Source organism: Agelaius phoeniceus, chromosome 3, assembly GCF_051311805.1.
Source record: "Agelaius phoeniceus isolate bAgePho1 chromosome 3, bAgePho1.hap1, whole genome shotgun sequence".
Lineage (NCBI taxonomy): Eukaryota > Metazoa > Chordata > Aves > Passeriformes > Icteridae > Agelaius > Agelaius phoeniceus.
In genome coordinates this window covers 59,384,516-59,400,917 of record NC_135267.1, presented here as the reverse complement: position 1 = coordinate 59,400,917, position 16,402 = coordinate 59,384,516, and the positions used below count along the sequence as shown (strand labels likewise).

The 16,402-nt window shown below is 38.0% G+C and overlaps 1 protein-coding gene across 2 annotated transcripts in view; it reads right to left on the bottom strand.

The window, feature by feature from the left end:
* The window catches only part of MTHFD1L (methylenetetrahydrofolate dehydrogenase (NADP+ dependent) 1 like), a 146,443-nt gene that overhangs the window by 95,022 nt on the left and 35,019 nt on the right, over positions 1 to 16,402 (bottom strand). For both annotated transcript variants that reach the window (XM_054629189.2, XM_077175375.1), the window contains 5 exons: positions 15,595 to 15,702; positions 14,608 to 14,682; positions 13,159 to 13,261; positions 9,885 to 9,961; positions 5,537 to 5,677 (listed from right to left, as the gene is read on the bottom strand). In XM_054629189.2, the coding sequence (XP_054485164.1) occupies positions 5,537 to 5,677; positions 9,885 to 9,961; positions 13,159 to 13,261; positions 14,608 to 14,682; positions 15,595 to 15,702 (504 nt within the window). The remainder of the gene's footprint in view (positions 1 to 5,536; positions 5,678 to 9,884; positions 9,962 to 13,158; positions 13,262 to 14,607; positions 14,683 to 15,594; positions 15,703 to 16,402) is intronic.

Sequence of the window (16,402 nt, the reverse complement as noted above, 5' to 3'; positions counted from 1 at the left end):
TGCTGTAAATTGTTTAAACTGAAGATTAAAAAACATGGGTACAATATCCAAGTTGCCTATAAAGAGATGAGCAATAATATTCAAATAAAGAAAAGCAATAGAAATAGTGCCTTTATAATTCCCAACACAGCTTTTGTCAACTAACCCCAAATTTGAGAAATCTGCATGAAAATTTTGACGGCAACAGATAAGACATAAAAGTATGTGATGATTAAGTGCAGTATTTTATAAAATACAATTTTCCCCTTTCTGAGCATCACTTCTGAGCACAGACTTTAGAGGAAAAAGACACAGAATATTTGGCCTCAGATAAAACTGAATTGAAACCAAAACAGTAAAACTGGCTCCTACTGATGCATAGATCAGTAGTAGTGCAAGTGTTTCCTTGGAGGGCTGTGAAGCAGAGAGAGGGAAGGAAAAGATTTTTCTTTGCACTCTGCATCTTCCAATTTTTACAAAACCCAATGGATCCACAAAGATATGAGAAGCTGATAGGAAAACAGCATGGTTTTTCATCTTCTGAATTAGATTGCTGCTTCTTAAGATGTAGATTTTAGAAGCTAGGATTAAAATGCAAGGAAACATAAGCACTCCAGCTCTTTCAAAATGGTGAGACACCACCACCTCCATAAAAACAGCCTGGTGCTATGTTGTTTATAGACCCAAATACTCTCATTTCTAGAGGAAAAAAAAAAGCCAAATCCAAAACTTTACATCTGGTCTTTCAAGTGGTCAACAGCAGGAATAACTACCTGAGCAGCCACAGATCAGCCCTACTGGAAAGAAGGCTTGGGGGAAGAAGAAGTGAAAAATAAAATCAGGACATTTCTCACCTAGCCTCCTCCCCTGCTTGTTTTCTGATGTCTTCACCAATCTGATAAAAACAGTGAAGTAAAAAACCACTTCCTCTGCATTTGAACTTTTTGGGAGATATTACTTATGCTTTATTTCAGAAATACTAGACACACCTTCTGGACACAACAACTCATTTTATCTGAAGCTGAAAGCAAAGAAAAAAGATGTAAATAGTCCAATAGGCATATCTTGTGCCTCCCATGGTTCTTAACCAGGTTGGGTGTCAATAGCATTCCTTAAAAGCTAAACAAACTTTTTTCAGGTTTTCATACCTGACACAACTGAGAATGTTTTCATTTCTCTGTATACTCAATCCTCCAAGTATCTAATATACAATTCCTACAGCTCACTCCAAGTCCTGGATCTGATTCACAAAGCTGTTTAAGGAATCAAGTTCCTATTTCCAATTCAGAACAGGTAAACTTCTTATAAAAGAATTAGGGGCTTTGACACTTGCACACCAATTAAGCTTGTGAGAGCCCAAAGATCATTAGATTCCCACTAACTCACTGTCAGAGGAAAGAAGCAGGGCTCTGAATCAATTGTATACAGATGTTCAACTTTTCTGGGTTCCTTCCTGGAATTGATCACAGGTATTCCTGAAAATAATGCTCCTTCCATCTATCCAGCAGCCATCAGGGCAGGTATGCTCCCCAGGACAGCACAGATCACAGAGCATAAAATAAATTATACACGACATAGGAAAGGCAAACTTAGATGAAAATCCAAAATACTTTCAAAGCAACTTCCAGTGGAGCAGTCTCTGAAGTCTATCAAGACTGGAAATGAAAGCCAACACCAGATGACAAGGAAAGTGATTGAAAGTAACTACTATGAAATGAATAAAGGCTACACAGACTGAAGGGCAGAGAAAAACCCTTTTCTTTAAAAGGAAAATAATGAAGTACTTGCAACTTCCCTTCAATTGAAACTATAGTCTCTAACAAAATAATAATACTTTCTATAATTTCAGTCCTATAACAAAACTAAACCTTAAACCATAATGTGAGAAGAACTGCAACTCCTTTTGTTTGAAGTGAACACTGTACACAATGTTTCTGACGAACCAGAGAACAAAATCTCACTAGCTGACAGATCATTTACATAAGCAAATACGAAGCTATTTATTTTTTTCTTATGGTTCCAGAATTACTGAAAGCGAACAGTATGGCACAGCAAGTAAGCTGAGACGAAGTCTTATTTAAAAAAAAAATAGTGACATATTTATTTAATATTTTTCATATCTGCTGAAATACTGATCTTGGTCATATATTCTGATTTAGCTTCACATAAAAATATGGTATGTGTCCATCAGAATTCTACCTCACTGTAAAAGCCAAAAAGCAATTAAGTCTTCAAAATACTGTACAATGAGCACCACATTTTGGCAAAGAGTTCAACATATTCCATTACAGAGGATAGACATTTAATCCATTACTCTTGTGGAAAGAGTCTTCTCAATTCATGAAATATTCAATTTATCTTTTTTCTATTATTCCTAGCCTGTCTCTGCATATGGTTTATATCTGCCAGTGTGTATGTTAGGTTTTACTATTGTATTATGATAAATATATTGCATATAAAGTCAAAATTAAGAGCAATTGTATTTTTGTGAAGTATTTTGTGTGTACATCTGGAAACAAATCACAGAGAAAGGTTTAGAGGTTTTGGTTCACATTGATTTCAAAAAACTAAAGACTACTGTCAAATATTTAAACTTGCATAAATTCAATCTGTGTAGGACATAAACATGAACCCCAGATTTTTTTTTTTTTTTAAGATAGGTAGAAGTGACCCACTATTCAGGCTGTGTGGTATTTCTCATGATAAAAGTGCCTTTAAAGTTTCTTAGAACTATATGCAATTGCAGTTCTTTGGGCTAAAATGTTCCATGTCAATGGACGATAGATGATAGATGATAGATTCAAGCTTTTGAACTTGATTTTGTTTTACAAAAATAGAAGTCAAAATTATTGAACCTGGATTGAGAGCATTCTAGCATCTTGTAGAGTGTTCTCCCTTTGTTCAGCTGTCTTGAAATCTTCCCTTACTGAACTGTAGAGCTTTACCTCTTCACTGACCCTGACCTGAAAGAAGGACGGAAATTCAGGAGCAAAATTGCTTCACATCAAACCTCTTGATGAGTGTGAAAATTTTCCCAAGAAATAATCCTTGGATTATATCAACAGAGGCAGCACAAGCTGCAGGGGAAGAGGGGAAGAGTAGAGACTGCATTTAAAGTCTAGAAATGGTAGGTTTAGTTGCAAGCTACTCAAACAGACTGACCACCTGTGGGAAGAAACCAGCAAAGGAGAGAAAATGCTGCATGAAAGAACAGAAATTTATCTTCTTCATGTATATGAATTATGACTTGTTACGGTTTTTGATTATACTTCTCCTGCTGTTGTTTCCAGAGGATTCAACTTTATACAGTAGACTTTCACCAGTGCAGTATGGTTTTTCATAAGATCTCTCCCCCTGTACAAAGTAAGCATTATTTAATTTGGTACAGAAATCATAGAGACCCCACTGCTAATTTCTTTTGACATTTTTTAATCCCAACACCACAGCATCTGACTTCTTCAGCAACATTAGTAAGTCTTCAGAAATAAACAATTGCTCCTGTTTTTCAAAAGAGAAACCTGCACACACAAGAATCAAGCTCAAAAATATTCACCAATTTTGGATGCTCAACCTGAGACAACAGAAAATAATTTCTCCTGGTTCAAAGTTCTTGATGGAGTTTCACTCTTTCCATAAACTTCAGTTGTTAAGCTCCCTAGTATTAAACCAGACTGAGGAATGCCTAACTCCTTATGTACTGTAAGAATCAGTTTGTGTGGACAGAGCACCTCATGAAGTTTTGCTAAGAACAGAGGAATAGAGCTCTCCAAAGAGATGCTTTACATCCTTAACCATGAAATCATATTCCTCTTATTCCCATGGTTCTCATACTCATTTTTAACACACTGCACAACAAAAGAGGTAGGAGTTCCTGCACTTCCCAATCATGACATGCACCCAAGTCTTCCCTGTGCATGGTATGGAGAACCTCCAGAAGGAAAAGAATGCAGCAGCATAGCTGCAGATGCTCATAACACATGTCCTTCAGACTCTGATGACTTTTTCTTTCTAGGCAGGTTTTTTTGTTTTTTTGTTATAATACAAAACACTGCTTTAAAGAACAACTAGAAACATATGTTCAGTACAAGAAAAACTATCAAATGATTGAGACACTAAGCATAGGAAGTTTGTTTTAAAAAAAGCCAAAGAAAACTGAATTAGTAATAGACATTTTGCTGAGAACTACTTTCATTTTAGGGACATGGTGGAAAAGTTCTAAAATTCTTTTGCCCCAGTGGAAAAGCCATTTCTTTCATTCATCAAGCTGATTAGCATTAAGTGTTAGCAGGTCAAATATTTTGCAGTGCTAATAAATAAAAGTACCTTCATACAAAAGAAGTGTCAAAATTAAAATCACGCACTACAAATGCAGTTTTAATTCTAACACTAAATAATTTTAAAGTATTTGCATATGCCTTATAATGTAACTTATTCCCCATTCCTTCCCCACTTGGCCCAGACAAAGTTATACAATTGAAAAGCAAAAGCAAAACTTCAACAGCTAGAATATTAAATCCAGTTCTTCATGTCTCCTGCATAATTGGGAATAGATGATTTACTTTGAATTTTAATGACGACCGAAGTTGAAATTTTTAACCTTATCTTAATTTCATTCTTAAATCCAGGCACTCTAGATATCACGTTTTCATTTCTTTATTAAACTGGAATCCACTAAGGCCGTGAAGGTGCTCCTGACTTGCAGATTTGCTATCTTTGCTGACAGGGCAGGATACTCATTGCTTTACTCATTCATTACTCAGTAAATTTGAGCAGATGTTCACAAAACAGGGAGAAACAGGAGAAAACATACAGAGTCTGCATGATACAGGCAGCCATCAGAGATGGGCTGCCATCAGACTGTTCCTGGCATGCAGCTGATTACAAACATCAGCTGGTAGCTTCTGGCTGCACTAGAACCTGCCACACACAACCTCACGTGACCTTCCAACCACTGTTCAATGACTCACAGCCCAGATACAAGGGATAGAATGTGATTTAAAGAAAAAACATACTGGTTTTTTTTCAGAAGCTGAAATAGGGAATGAGGAAACAGCAACTAGTGAAGGTAAAGAAGAAAAAAAAAAAATCTAATGACAGATAAACCTGTCCCAAGCACTACCAGCAACCTTTGAATTAAGAACAGCTTGTTTCCATTCTGATTCAGTGGTACAGGCATTCATGTGGTAACTATCACTGCAACATCTGAGCAGACTCTAAAAGCACAGTAGCAAACATTACCAGCTCTCTCTCAAATAAGAGCCCACACTTTGACTCCCTCCAGCACTGAATTGTTTGCCTTAAGAATTGCAGAAAATGATCCAAGTAGGTTATGGAGACCAGAGGCTTTCTGAGCCAGATGTTACCAGAGTTGAAGAAATGAGTTCTACATCTTGTTCTCATTCTCAAGCAGGTTTTGGCCCAGAAGATGATCTTACTTTGATATCTGACTGTGCTGTTCAAAGCAAAATCTTTGGCATGTACCTGCCTTTTTAATGCTTCAAGAGGCAAAACAAACATGTCTGAGGTTATTCACAGGTCTCTACAGCACTGAACATACCAAATCCTCTGCTGTTACTGGTTGTCCTTTCTTGTCATTAGCCACCACCATTCTCCCCAGTCTTTCTTTCATATCTTGAAGGCTTGTGGTAAGTGCCAGGATGGCCATAATCTCACTTGCAACAGCAATATCAAACTGAGCCTGTAAAGTAGAAATGAGAATCATGAACCAAATCAAAGTCAGCTGAAATACTCACAGGGGATCATCAGGAATAAACTCAGGAAAGATAAATTTCACACCGACATTCAAACAAGTTCTAAATGGTAACTTACAGCTTTTGAGATTACTTAATGTAGACTAACTTTACATACAGACTGGGCAATGAGCTGTGGGAAAGAAGAGCTGCAAAAAGGCACCTGGGGGTCCTGGTTGATGACAAGTTGAACATGAGCCAGCAGTGCCCTGGCAGCCAGGAGAGCCAGCCCTGTCCTGGGGAGCATCAGGCACAGCATGGCCAGCCAGGCAAGGGAGGGATTGTCCTGCTCTGCTCTGAGCTGGGGCCCGCTCACCTCCAGTGCTGGGGGCAGTTTTGGTGCCCTGATACAAGAAAGACATAAAAAGATGGGAAAGCATCCAAAGGAGGGCTAGAAAAATGGTGACAGACCCTGAGGGAATACCATATAAGGAGCAGCTGAGGTCACTTAGCCTGTTCAGCCTGGAGAAGAGGAGACCAAGGGGAGACCTCATCGCAGTCACAGTTTCCTCATGAGAGGAAGAGGAGGGGCAGGCACTGATCTCTTCTCTCCTGACAGGACCTGAGAAAATGGCCTGAAGTTGTGCCAGGGGAAGTTTAGACTGGATATTAGAAAAAAGTTCTTCACCCAGAGGGTGGTTGTGCAGAGAGTCCCAGGGAAAGGATCACAGACTCAAGCCTGACAGACCTCAAGAAGAATTTGGACAATGCTCTCAGGCATTAGGTGTGACTCTTGGGGATGGTCCTGCACAGGGCCAAGTCTGACTTTGATGTATCCCTTTTAACTCAAGATGTTGCATGATTCTGTGAACTTCAAACACTTTATATTCCCTGGTTAATATTCTCCATTACACTACATTTATTTGAGGACCAGTGTTGCAGACCGTTTAGCCCCTTGGCTCACATTATCCTTAGAGAAGCTCCCTGAAGGATCAAGAATTTTCTTTTTTTGTGGCAGAAACAGGAAATCATTAGATGTCTTTTGAGTTTTACTGGCCTGAGCAAAGGAACACTGCATTGTGGAGGGTTTTTTAATTATTTTTTTTTCTGTAATGATCTCCAACATGTTTTTATTCTGCTTTCAAAAACATTCTTGTTACATTTGATCATTCTTTTTCTACTTAAGCTCAAAATTTAGAGTCTATGCTGTTAAGTCTTGTGCTTGACCTATGAAAACATAAAATATATCTCTGCTTTTTTTTTTTTAATTAAATGAACAAATATGTAAGCCAAAAAGCACAAAGAATTATATGTGGCATCAGTTCTATTGCTCTTGTAGAAACACACCCATACTGTGCAGCATTTCAGCACAACATAAGCAATAGTTTTTACTTTTCTTGAAGAGTATAGATTAGTAGTACTTGTACTTATGCACTATTAGTAAAGCTCAGGCCACATGCTGTCAGAACATAAACAGAGAAGAACAGAAAAGCCACTAATGCATTATGTGATAGGAATGTAGTGTTGGCAGTGATCAAGAACTGCAATTTCTTTGGTAATCTCTCCATCTCCAGCAATTAAGGACTACATAAAGTTTAGTAACTGACATCCTACTGCTATCTATGTAAGAAAAAAGCCCAGGACTGCTTCTATCAGACCTCTGGCAGATGTATGCCATACTAATACCAAAGGAATCTGTTCAAATTGAGAGCTTTGTCTGTTTTTAAGAAGCATCTACATAGAACATACCCCCTACCACTCTTGTGCATTTGACTAGTACTTTAAGAGCTTCTGCCCTTTTTAAATCCATGTTCCTGCTTTTAGTTTTTGACAGCTACAGTCCAGAGCAGCCCTATTCAGACTGACCTCTATGTACCCACTTGTTTAGTCAAAACATCTGAAGACACCTGAGCACTCTTCTGCTGTGGACATAGGGAGAGAGTCCTACATACCACAGAAAAGAAAAATAGTTCTGTAACTGAGATTTTCAGCATAGTGATTCAAGTGAAATGGTGAAATCACAAAACAGATTTTCTGCATTCTTTGGAAGCAGTTCTAAATGCAATGAACTTTGTTAGCATTGTGATGACATGGACTCCACTATCTTTTCTGAATTTGAGAATGTCCTCAGTAAGTCATTGCAGCATATGTAAGACAAGAAATAAGCCTGAGAAATCTATGTCCAACCCATATGGTGAAATACTTCTGATTTACCAGAATGTTTATTGGAGGACCCCAAAAAAGTTTTTATCATTGTTTCTTTATAAAACCATAAGGACAGGAAAAACATTCCAGGTAGATGCTCAAAGAGTGACATAAAATTTAATTGAAGAAACAGGCACAAAAGATTGTAGTAGCAGGTGCTATTTTAACTCTAAATAACCTTTATACACCTATGAAGTGCTGACAGAAGTCTTAGCTGCAAAGTCAGTTTTTTATTGATGAAAGGATCCACCCACATGGATTCAATTGCAGGATCAAGGGCATCAGTCATGTAATACTCTTCAGAAACCACAGCATCCCTGTTCATTAAAATGCAGACTTTTGTGCCTGCTGTGCTCTGCCATTTTACACAGGTGTCATTGATTTTAAGAGTGCTAGAACATCACTCCAAATATTTATAAAATGCATCTGTTAACCATGAAGCCCTGTTTTCTCTGGATCTCTAGCTAGGCTCTGAAATGAGTTTTCCTAACTGCTAACTCTATTTCTTGAGTCACTAAGTCCATATTAAAATGTGAATGGATATGCATCAGTCCAACATCTCAAAACTGAAAGCATTAATTTTACCTGAAAAAGTACAGAAGCAATGTTTGACAGCAATATTGTCAAGTACTACGCTATAATAAAATAAGTCACATTTAACTCAGTAGTACAATTACAGTGGTAAAACACAATAAGGCTGGCAGAACCCAGCTTAAGACTAATAATCATATTGAGTCACTGAAACAAATCTAAAAGTATGAAAAGGTCTCAAGTGTTGAAGGAACTCACACCAAACATAATGTTTTGTAGTCCCAGTCCTTTATCAGAAATGACTATTAGCTAATATTGAATTTTCTGTGAGCTGCAGACAGAAAAAAATCTATTTTGTGCATTCAAAACCAAAGAAAGTGAGAGTTTCTAGTGGAAGGCATCCCTGTTTAGGGCAGAATTGCTGGAACTGGATGATCTTTCAGATCCCTTCCAACCCAAACTGCTCTAGGATTTTATGATTTCTCTTTGAAGTTCTTCTCTCCAATTTGGCTTTGCTTTACCTGCTGCAAAAACACAGCACTATGTTTTGGTCTCTTTATTTAGGCATACGTAAAAGAAAATGTTGAAGAAATGGTAAAGAAAAATTAAAGCTAGAAATTCCAAAAATGTGAAAGCCTTATCTCTACCACAAGAGCTGTTCACATCAAAATAGTCAGAACCTCATGAATTTCATGATCCAGGATGTTAAATTACAGGATCTTCATCAAATTAAGAGCCACACCACATCAGCACAATGAGTTTACTCCTCCTGATGCTGCTGTTCCATGCTGGGCTGTTCCAGAAATTCATTTACCTACATTACACCAGGAACACTTGTTCAGGTGGTGTTGGAAAAGTCTGGCTTTCAATTTATCAGTAAGTTCTTTAATAAACTTCCATAATTCCCATTACTCAACCTAGTAAGGCAGGTTAGCTTTTTACACCACTGAAAAGTATGCACATACTCATTTGCTGAACTATCCCTTCAAGCCCACACAGCAAAAGCAAGCACATGCTCAAAGTTCTTACAGCTCAGCTTCCAAAGCCAAGATGCATGACAGGCAAATGAGAACTCTGAATAAAAAGCTTATTTTAAAATAATTTTTAAAATGAAATATAAATGTAATTTGAATTATGTATGTCCTACATAAATTGTTACAGAGATTTAAAAAAGAAATTAAAAGTCATACAAATTAACTTTATGAGGGCATAAAGGCATCTTGTCATAGGACAAGGTTAAACCCCCGACACATGCAGTTTTTAAAGTGCTTTTGACACATTGTAGAATATGCATTGGTTTCTGCTTCTGAAAATTCAGATTCACTTACTCACTAACACGATCAGTTTCACTGCAGGATGACTATACAACAGCAACAGACATCATTATTGCAATTCAAAGTATGCTGAAAGAACTACAGAAACCCTCAGCCTCTAATGCAAAGTCTGTCCAGAATGTGATTTATTAATGCCTTTACATACCTGACGGACAAATCCCTTCTCCGTGTTTGCCTGCCCGACTGTTATTCTGCGCAGGAATCTGTCATTTGTATCCACCACTGAAAAAAGGGAATGGCAAAAGCAAAACATGTTAACAAGGCCTCAGGAACAGGGGTTTTTCCAGGCATACCTGTATTCTTTGAGATTCAATGCATATGAGATTCAACTGCTCCAACAGTGTAACCAGATGGCCACACTTCTGCCCATCAGCACTGGCACTGACTTGGTTGCTCCCTTCTAGTTGATACCATTTGATGACAGGTTGAAACAACTCAAATACAGTTTATTTGAACAGCATTTGAAGCTAACAGATTCTTAGTATTCTAACATACTATTTAGCATTTTACCTACATGAGAAAAATCAGTCTTAGTAGATACAAAGCACCAGATCTACTTCAAATCGCCTGCTTCATTGCTGATTTGTTAAGAACTGACTTTAAGGCTGCATGATGTTGGTCAGATTTGGTCAGTTCCTATTTTGAAGGATGATTATGCTGTCAGGTTGGTTCTTCCAGACAAGTATCTTCCACACACATCACAGTAACTAACTAACTCCACACTCAGCTGCACAGCATGAGGATGATCAGAGGGCTGGAGCACCTGTTATGAAGACAGGCTGAGAGAGTTGGGGCTGTTCAGCCTAGGGAAAAGAAGGCTCTTGGGAGACATTATAGCATCTCCCAGTACCTAAAGGGTCCAAAGAGGGACTTTTTACAAGGGCATGTAGTGATATGACAAGGGGACATGTCATTTCCTACAGAATGAAAAAATGGACTCTCTTTTTCTTAGGCTCTGTAATCCTAGACATGCTTATGTTTGCACCAAATCTAAAACAAGGGGTGCAAGGTACTAGCTGGCAATGAACTCAATCTTCTGGTAGATTTGAGTCCTGTTCATTTATAAGTGGAGACTCCAGAGAAGCTGTCAGCACTCAAGGTGAGCTCCTTCCACTTTTCCCGCTGCTTTTGGAAATTAAAAAAAGTTCTCTCTTCACAGAAAAAGATGACATAATTACCCAAGAACAAGAGGGACTTTGAACGTTAATTAAACCCCAGTTCAGGGTTGTGAGTGAGCTGGGAGAAAACCAAGATTTAAGCCACTTTCCCCCTTCCTGGGCATTTCCCTTGGGGCTGTTATAAATACCACACATATCTTTTTCCCTATGCTCAGTCTTTAGGCCCCTAATTTCTTCAGGAATCCCATTTAAGGGATGATGCAACACAGATTCGGCCAACTCATTTTGCTTTCTACATATACACAGCCATACTCTAAAACACTACACTGCTGGCAGGAATTGCAGAACAGAGCCTGGTAGATGGAAGCTGTAGCCTTGCACCAAGCTGTGGTACCATATGGCACAATGAAGCCATATGGCAAGCTGATCTCTCCTGCACAGACTTCTCCCTTCTCTTCCTTGGAAGCTCAGTCTCACACCTAAGCAGACCTAAATGTCTTCCCTGTCTACACAGGCACTCCTAAGGGCAGGAACTTACCTTCCCACCAGCCTGGACAGCCAGTGAGCTGATTTTTTATCTGCACCTTCCTCATGAAATCATGTAACCTAAACACCCTTACCATGAAATTGTAACTGCTCCTGCAACTCCTGGTCACTGAGATATACTTACTGTGGTCACTGTGACCAATTCTCACTGTGGTCACTCACTCTCCAACAAGTTTCCAATAGCTGCATTAAGTAGTAATAAAATAAGATATAACTGGTTTTGCCATAAAAACGAATTTTCCTTCTCCAAATCTTCCCTCTTCTTTACCCAAAGTAAAGCTTTCACTAAGATTTAGGTTCAAATAAGTGTTAGGTTTAATGTATCCACTTCCTTATCCTCTAGAGATGTAAACAGAATCTGACTATCAGGGAAAGACAAAGAAGGGGGAAGCTTTCCCACTTTTCAGTATATTGTATGTTTTCAAGTCAGTGTAAGCTGACCATGAACTGAAAGTTTGTGATACTTCTATGGAAACAGGTCCTGACTAAAATTAATTTTCAGAAGATGTGATAGCTTAGCTCTTTTTCCTTACAAATTTCCTGGTATGTAACAAGCTTCATAGACATATGGACTGCAGAAACAGTCCTAAATAAAACATTCTCCAAGTTATCTAAACCATTCCTAAATCCAGGGTTTTTTTTCTAAAATGTTTAAGGTATGTACATCATATAGAGCTGTGTGGAATAGAAATTTCACTAACATCGTTTGAGATTAATTAAATACCTCCCTTGAGGTTAACAGCTGTTGAGCAATGTTGCCTTCTCCCAAACCCATGCTGATAAAAAAGAGGAGTCATATTACACTAAACATTTATATTACTTCTTTATCCTAATACAGGTCTCTTCCAGACACACTGTGTGACTAATAAAAAACATCTTACGCCACATCCCCAGAACTGTCTTGAGAAAAATATCCCAAGCCTGGGATGACATGCACACAAAGGGCACACCAAAGCATGGCCAAGACCCCTCCCTTCTCAATAGATTCACCCTTTTTTCTAAGCATCACAATACATTCCATTTAACAGTGATAACTTCATTGTTTGAGAACTAAGAAAGAAAATAAAATCCAGTGGTATTTATCTCAAAACTTTATGCAGAGTTTATTTCCCTAAAGAAGAAAAAGATAGGTACAGAAATTGAGGTAAACACTGAAATTTGACCCAGCACTACAACTGGAAAAAGCAGAGGGGAGTTGTCTAAAGGTATCAGAGTGGGTATCAGTTTGCTTGGCAACAGCACCACATCTTTCATCTCTTTTTCCAAATGAAGCAAACAACTCAAGAGACTTCAAAAATCAGAAAAACACATAATCCCTTAAGCCTATTAAGTCTCTTGAGCTACCCAGGCGTCTGAGCTTGGGAGGATGAGGGACCAAAATCAAGAAGGATAAATTCAAATAATCTAGAACCACAACAGACACAGTTAAGAAAAGAATGGCTAAGATTTGAAAAATGCACAGAAAAGATACTTTCACATGTCTGGAGAGGTATTACCTAATGTGAGAGTGACTGGGAATGTCTTTAAACTGTCAAAGAAACCTATCTTTCAGAATTCTAGCAAAGTCTCTTGAATTATTGCAGATACTTGACCAAGTTTAAAGCAACATGCTGCACCTGCATTTTTTATGAACCCACACTTCCCACTTGCAAATTGGTTACTCTTGCTGTCAGCTCTGATTCAGGTGACATTAAGCAAACTAGGAGATAAGTTATGATGAAATCCAAGATAAAGTGAGGCTTTCTGACTACATACCTCTTTGCCATGTTATGGTGGATGGGTCAATACCAAGGCGCACAAATTTGCTGATCTCCTCTTCTGTTAAAGTCTCAGGATCAGTCTTATTTATTCCCAGCCTCTACACACAAAAAGTTCAAGAAATGCAATGAAATGGCTTATTTGTTTCAAATGGTGTAGCTGCTCTGGCTTATCAACCCCACATATGTAAGTGAGGTGTTTCAATCTTAGTAATCCTGTTTTAAGAAAAATGCAACCTGATCCCACAGTGATTTCTTTACAACTCACATCTTGTTAGATATAAGGAATCATTACACTGAGAATAATTCACAGCAAAATAATTCAATTATATTGGAAATTATGATTCATATATTTGAATGTTATAAAGCCAAATGTTTATTTACTCAGTTGCAGCTCATGTGAAGAGAAAAATCCATTTCAAATGTAGAGATAGTTGGTATTTCATGAATAAAGCAAACACTCCTCCTCTTTCCCTGACCTGTTTTCTGTAACAGCGTAAACAAGAACAAACTTAAAATATCCCAAAATTCCGATGGAACAATCTCTGAGCCTGACTCTGCCCTAGAGTCAAGCAGGTATCAGCCTCATTTTAGTTGACTGACATTCAACTGAGCAGCACAAAAGCTGAAAATGTTATGAGGACTCTTTTACCCCCCACCAAAACAGAAGCTGTCACTACCTCTATCCTTCTTTCCACCCCCAAATTCCAAGTGTGCACGTGGCAGCTGCCCATTGCCATCCCATGACTGAAACACGGTCAGTCAGAGCTCAGAAGCCAACAACAAACATGGAATTGGCCACAGAAGAACTGGAGCTGTCCTTAGGGGTCATATCTGAGAGGTTCATATTCTCTTTCTCCTACACTGGTGGTCTGTGTTCCTCTCTAGGTTTTTATCAGAATGGCACTCTCAAATCCAGACATGTTGAACACACATGAATTGCACAGGAAGCTCTTCTGGAAGCATTCAGGAAGCAAGATGGGATGCAAAAATACACTGAGCATACAAATGTATCCCTTGAAGGAAAAACACTGTCAAACTGACATCAATAAAACCCCAGAAGTATATGCTATATTAGACTTTCAAAATCAGAAAATATTGCAAAACCAAAGAATGTGAGCTTTCAAATGTGCCTATACCATAATTGGAAAAGTATTTAAAAAACTCTGACTTTAATATTTCATCAGAAAAGACACAGCATTTAAAAACATTACTGGTTTATTTCAGGAGAAAAGAATAGCAAAAATGTTAGTTATAAAAATAATATCAGACCCAGATCCTATTACTCCAAGGATGATGCTTTCAGAAAAGAGTCTAGACTTGATATATTTATGAGAGTTTATACAAACTCAGTCCCATACATCAAGTAATTTTAAACAAGTTGTGTAAGAGAATACATTTCATGAAGAGGCACCATAATAGAGGGGAGACAGAATGCACAACTTACTCTCAGGCGGGCAAGCTGAATAGCAGAAAATCCTCTCACGCCATTAACCACTGGAACCAGCCTGTTATACAAAGACTAGAAAAACCACACAAGAAGTTGAAGGGAAAAGTTATAAAAAGCTAATGCTTTTTTAATTTATTCCACCTAATTTCAGTAAGAACTTCCTAACCACATAAGTTGTGGACTTCTGATTAGAGACTTGAAAAACAATTCTGAGAAGGCAGCAGGCTTCTGAGCCATGTCTATGATTTAAGTCTAAAATCCAATTACCAGAAATCATTGGTTTTCTCTGTTTTGGCAAAAAAATTATATATTAATTTTGAAACTGGGAACCTTTTAAAACTTCAACCAAGATTCAAGAAAGTATTTAAACTACAATTAAAATTTCCAAACTGGCCTAAAAGTACATTGACCTAAATGTACATTGTGTACAGATGTACTAAGCAAAGGGTACAACCTTGCTCAGTTTTAATGCTGCAGACAACAAAAAGAGGCTCCTTCTTTGATCTTCTCCCTTCCCTTTAAAGCCCCAAGTTAAGATTTGTTTAAGGTCACAATATATTTAGCAGAGGGACAAGGATCTAGTTTATTTTCCCCATAACTCCTTCTTCTTAAGGTATATCATACTCAACCACACATCAGAAATAACAATTTGTAACTTTAAAATGAGTCTTCAAATTACTGAAAAGAATAGGACTAGAGGTAGGGAAAATATGCTTTATTACAGTATTTAGTACAGTCAGAAATAGTTGTCAAAGTTCTGGGCACGGGATCCTTATCTTAAAGACTACCTTATGATAGCTATTTGCCAGAAAAATACATTGTATATGGAAAATTTCCCAGCAGAAAATAAAATGGCTTCAGCAACACTTACTGTTCACATAGTGAAAATATAAAGTGATAAACAACATGTTTTTCTCTGAAATGCAGTTTATTGAAAAACAAAAAATAAAAAATGTCATCTGGATAGGAGAAAATAATTCTCACCTTATCAGATTGAGTATTCTCATGCAAGATCCTAGCATCAATAGCAGCAGCCAGCAAATTATTTGCAGCAGTTATAGCATGAATATCTCCAGTCAAATGAAGATTGAACTAGAAGGGGGAAACAACAGGATCTTTTTATAAGAAAACATATAATTCAATTCACTAAGACAAATTAGCAGCACAAATCATGGCTATCTCCTTGAGACTGCAGCTCTGATTAGTCAGCTGTCAGGGCAGGCTAAAGAACTACAGGTGAAAGTACACTGGGCCATATGAAGGACTTGTTTTTATCTGAGTACATGGTAAACTACTCTAAGTGTAGCCAAACAAAGCCAAGAACATCTTCATTCTTTGCTAAATGACTCAAGAATAAGAAGCCAAGAGTTACAGTTCCACATCATGAATATGGAATCAGTTTAGCATTACTAACCACTAACTGGCCTGGAGCAGAGGTGTGCATTACTGCTGAATGTGCCCCAGAGCACAGCCTGCATCCTGGCTTTGGGGCCATAGCCCAGCTTTCTGTTAGCTGCAGAACAGCCCCATACCTCACAGGCATGAACTTTGCTGATACAAAATTTGACAAACAAAGTTTTGTGAAAACTCTGAAATGAGCGTCCCAAATTAAAACTTGTGTTACACAGGTACTGTATTTTTTATGTGTCTGACAGAAGGAGTTGGAAGGTCAGTTTTAATGGCACTTCAGGGCTCACATTAGGACTCTGCTTGGACCAGCTGTGCCCCATCAAGGTGGTTTCTCACCAGTTCTAGCCATAGAGAGGTTTCACTGAGCTCTAAATTAGACTCT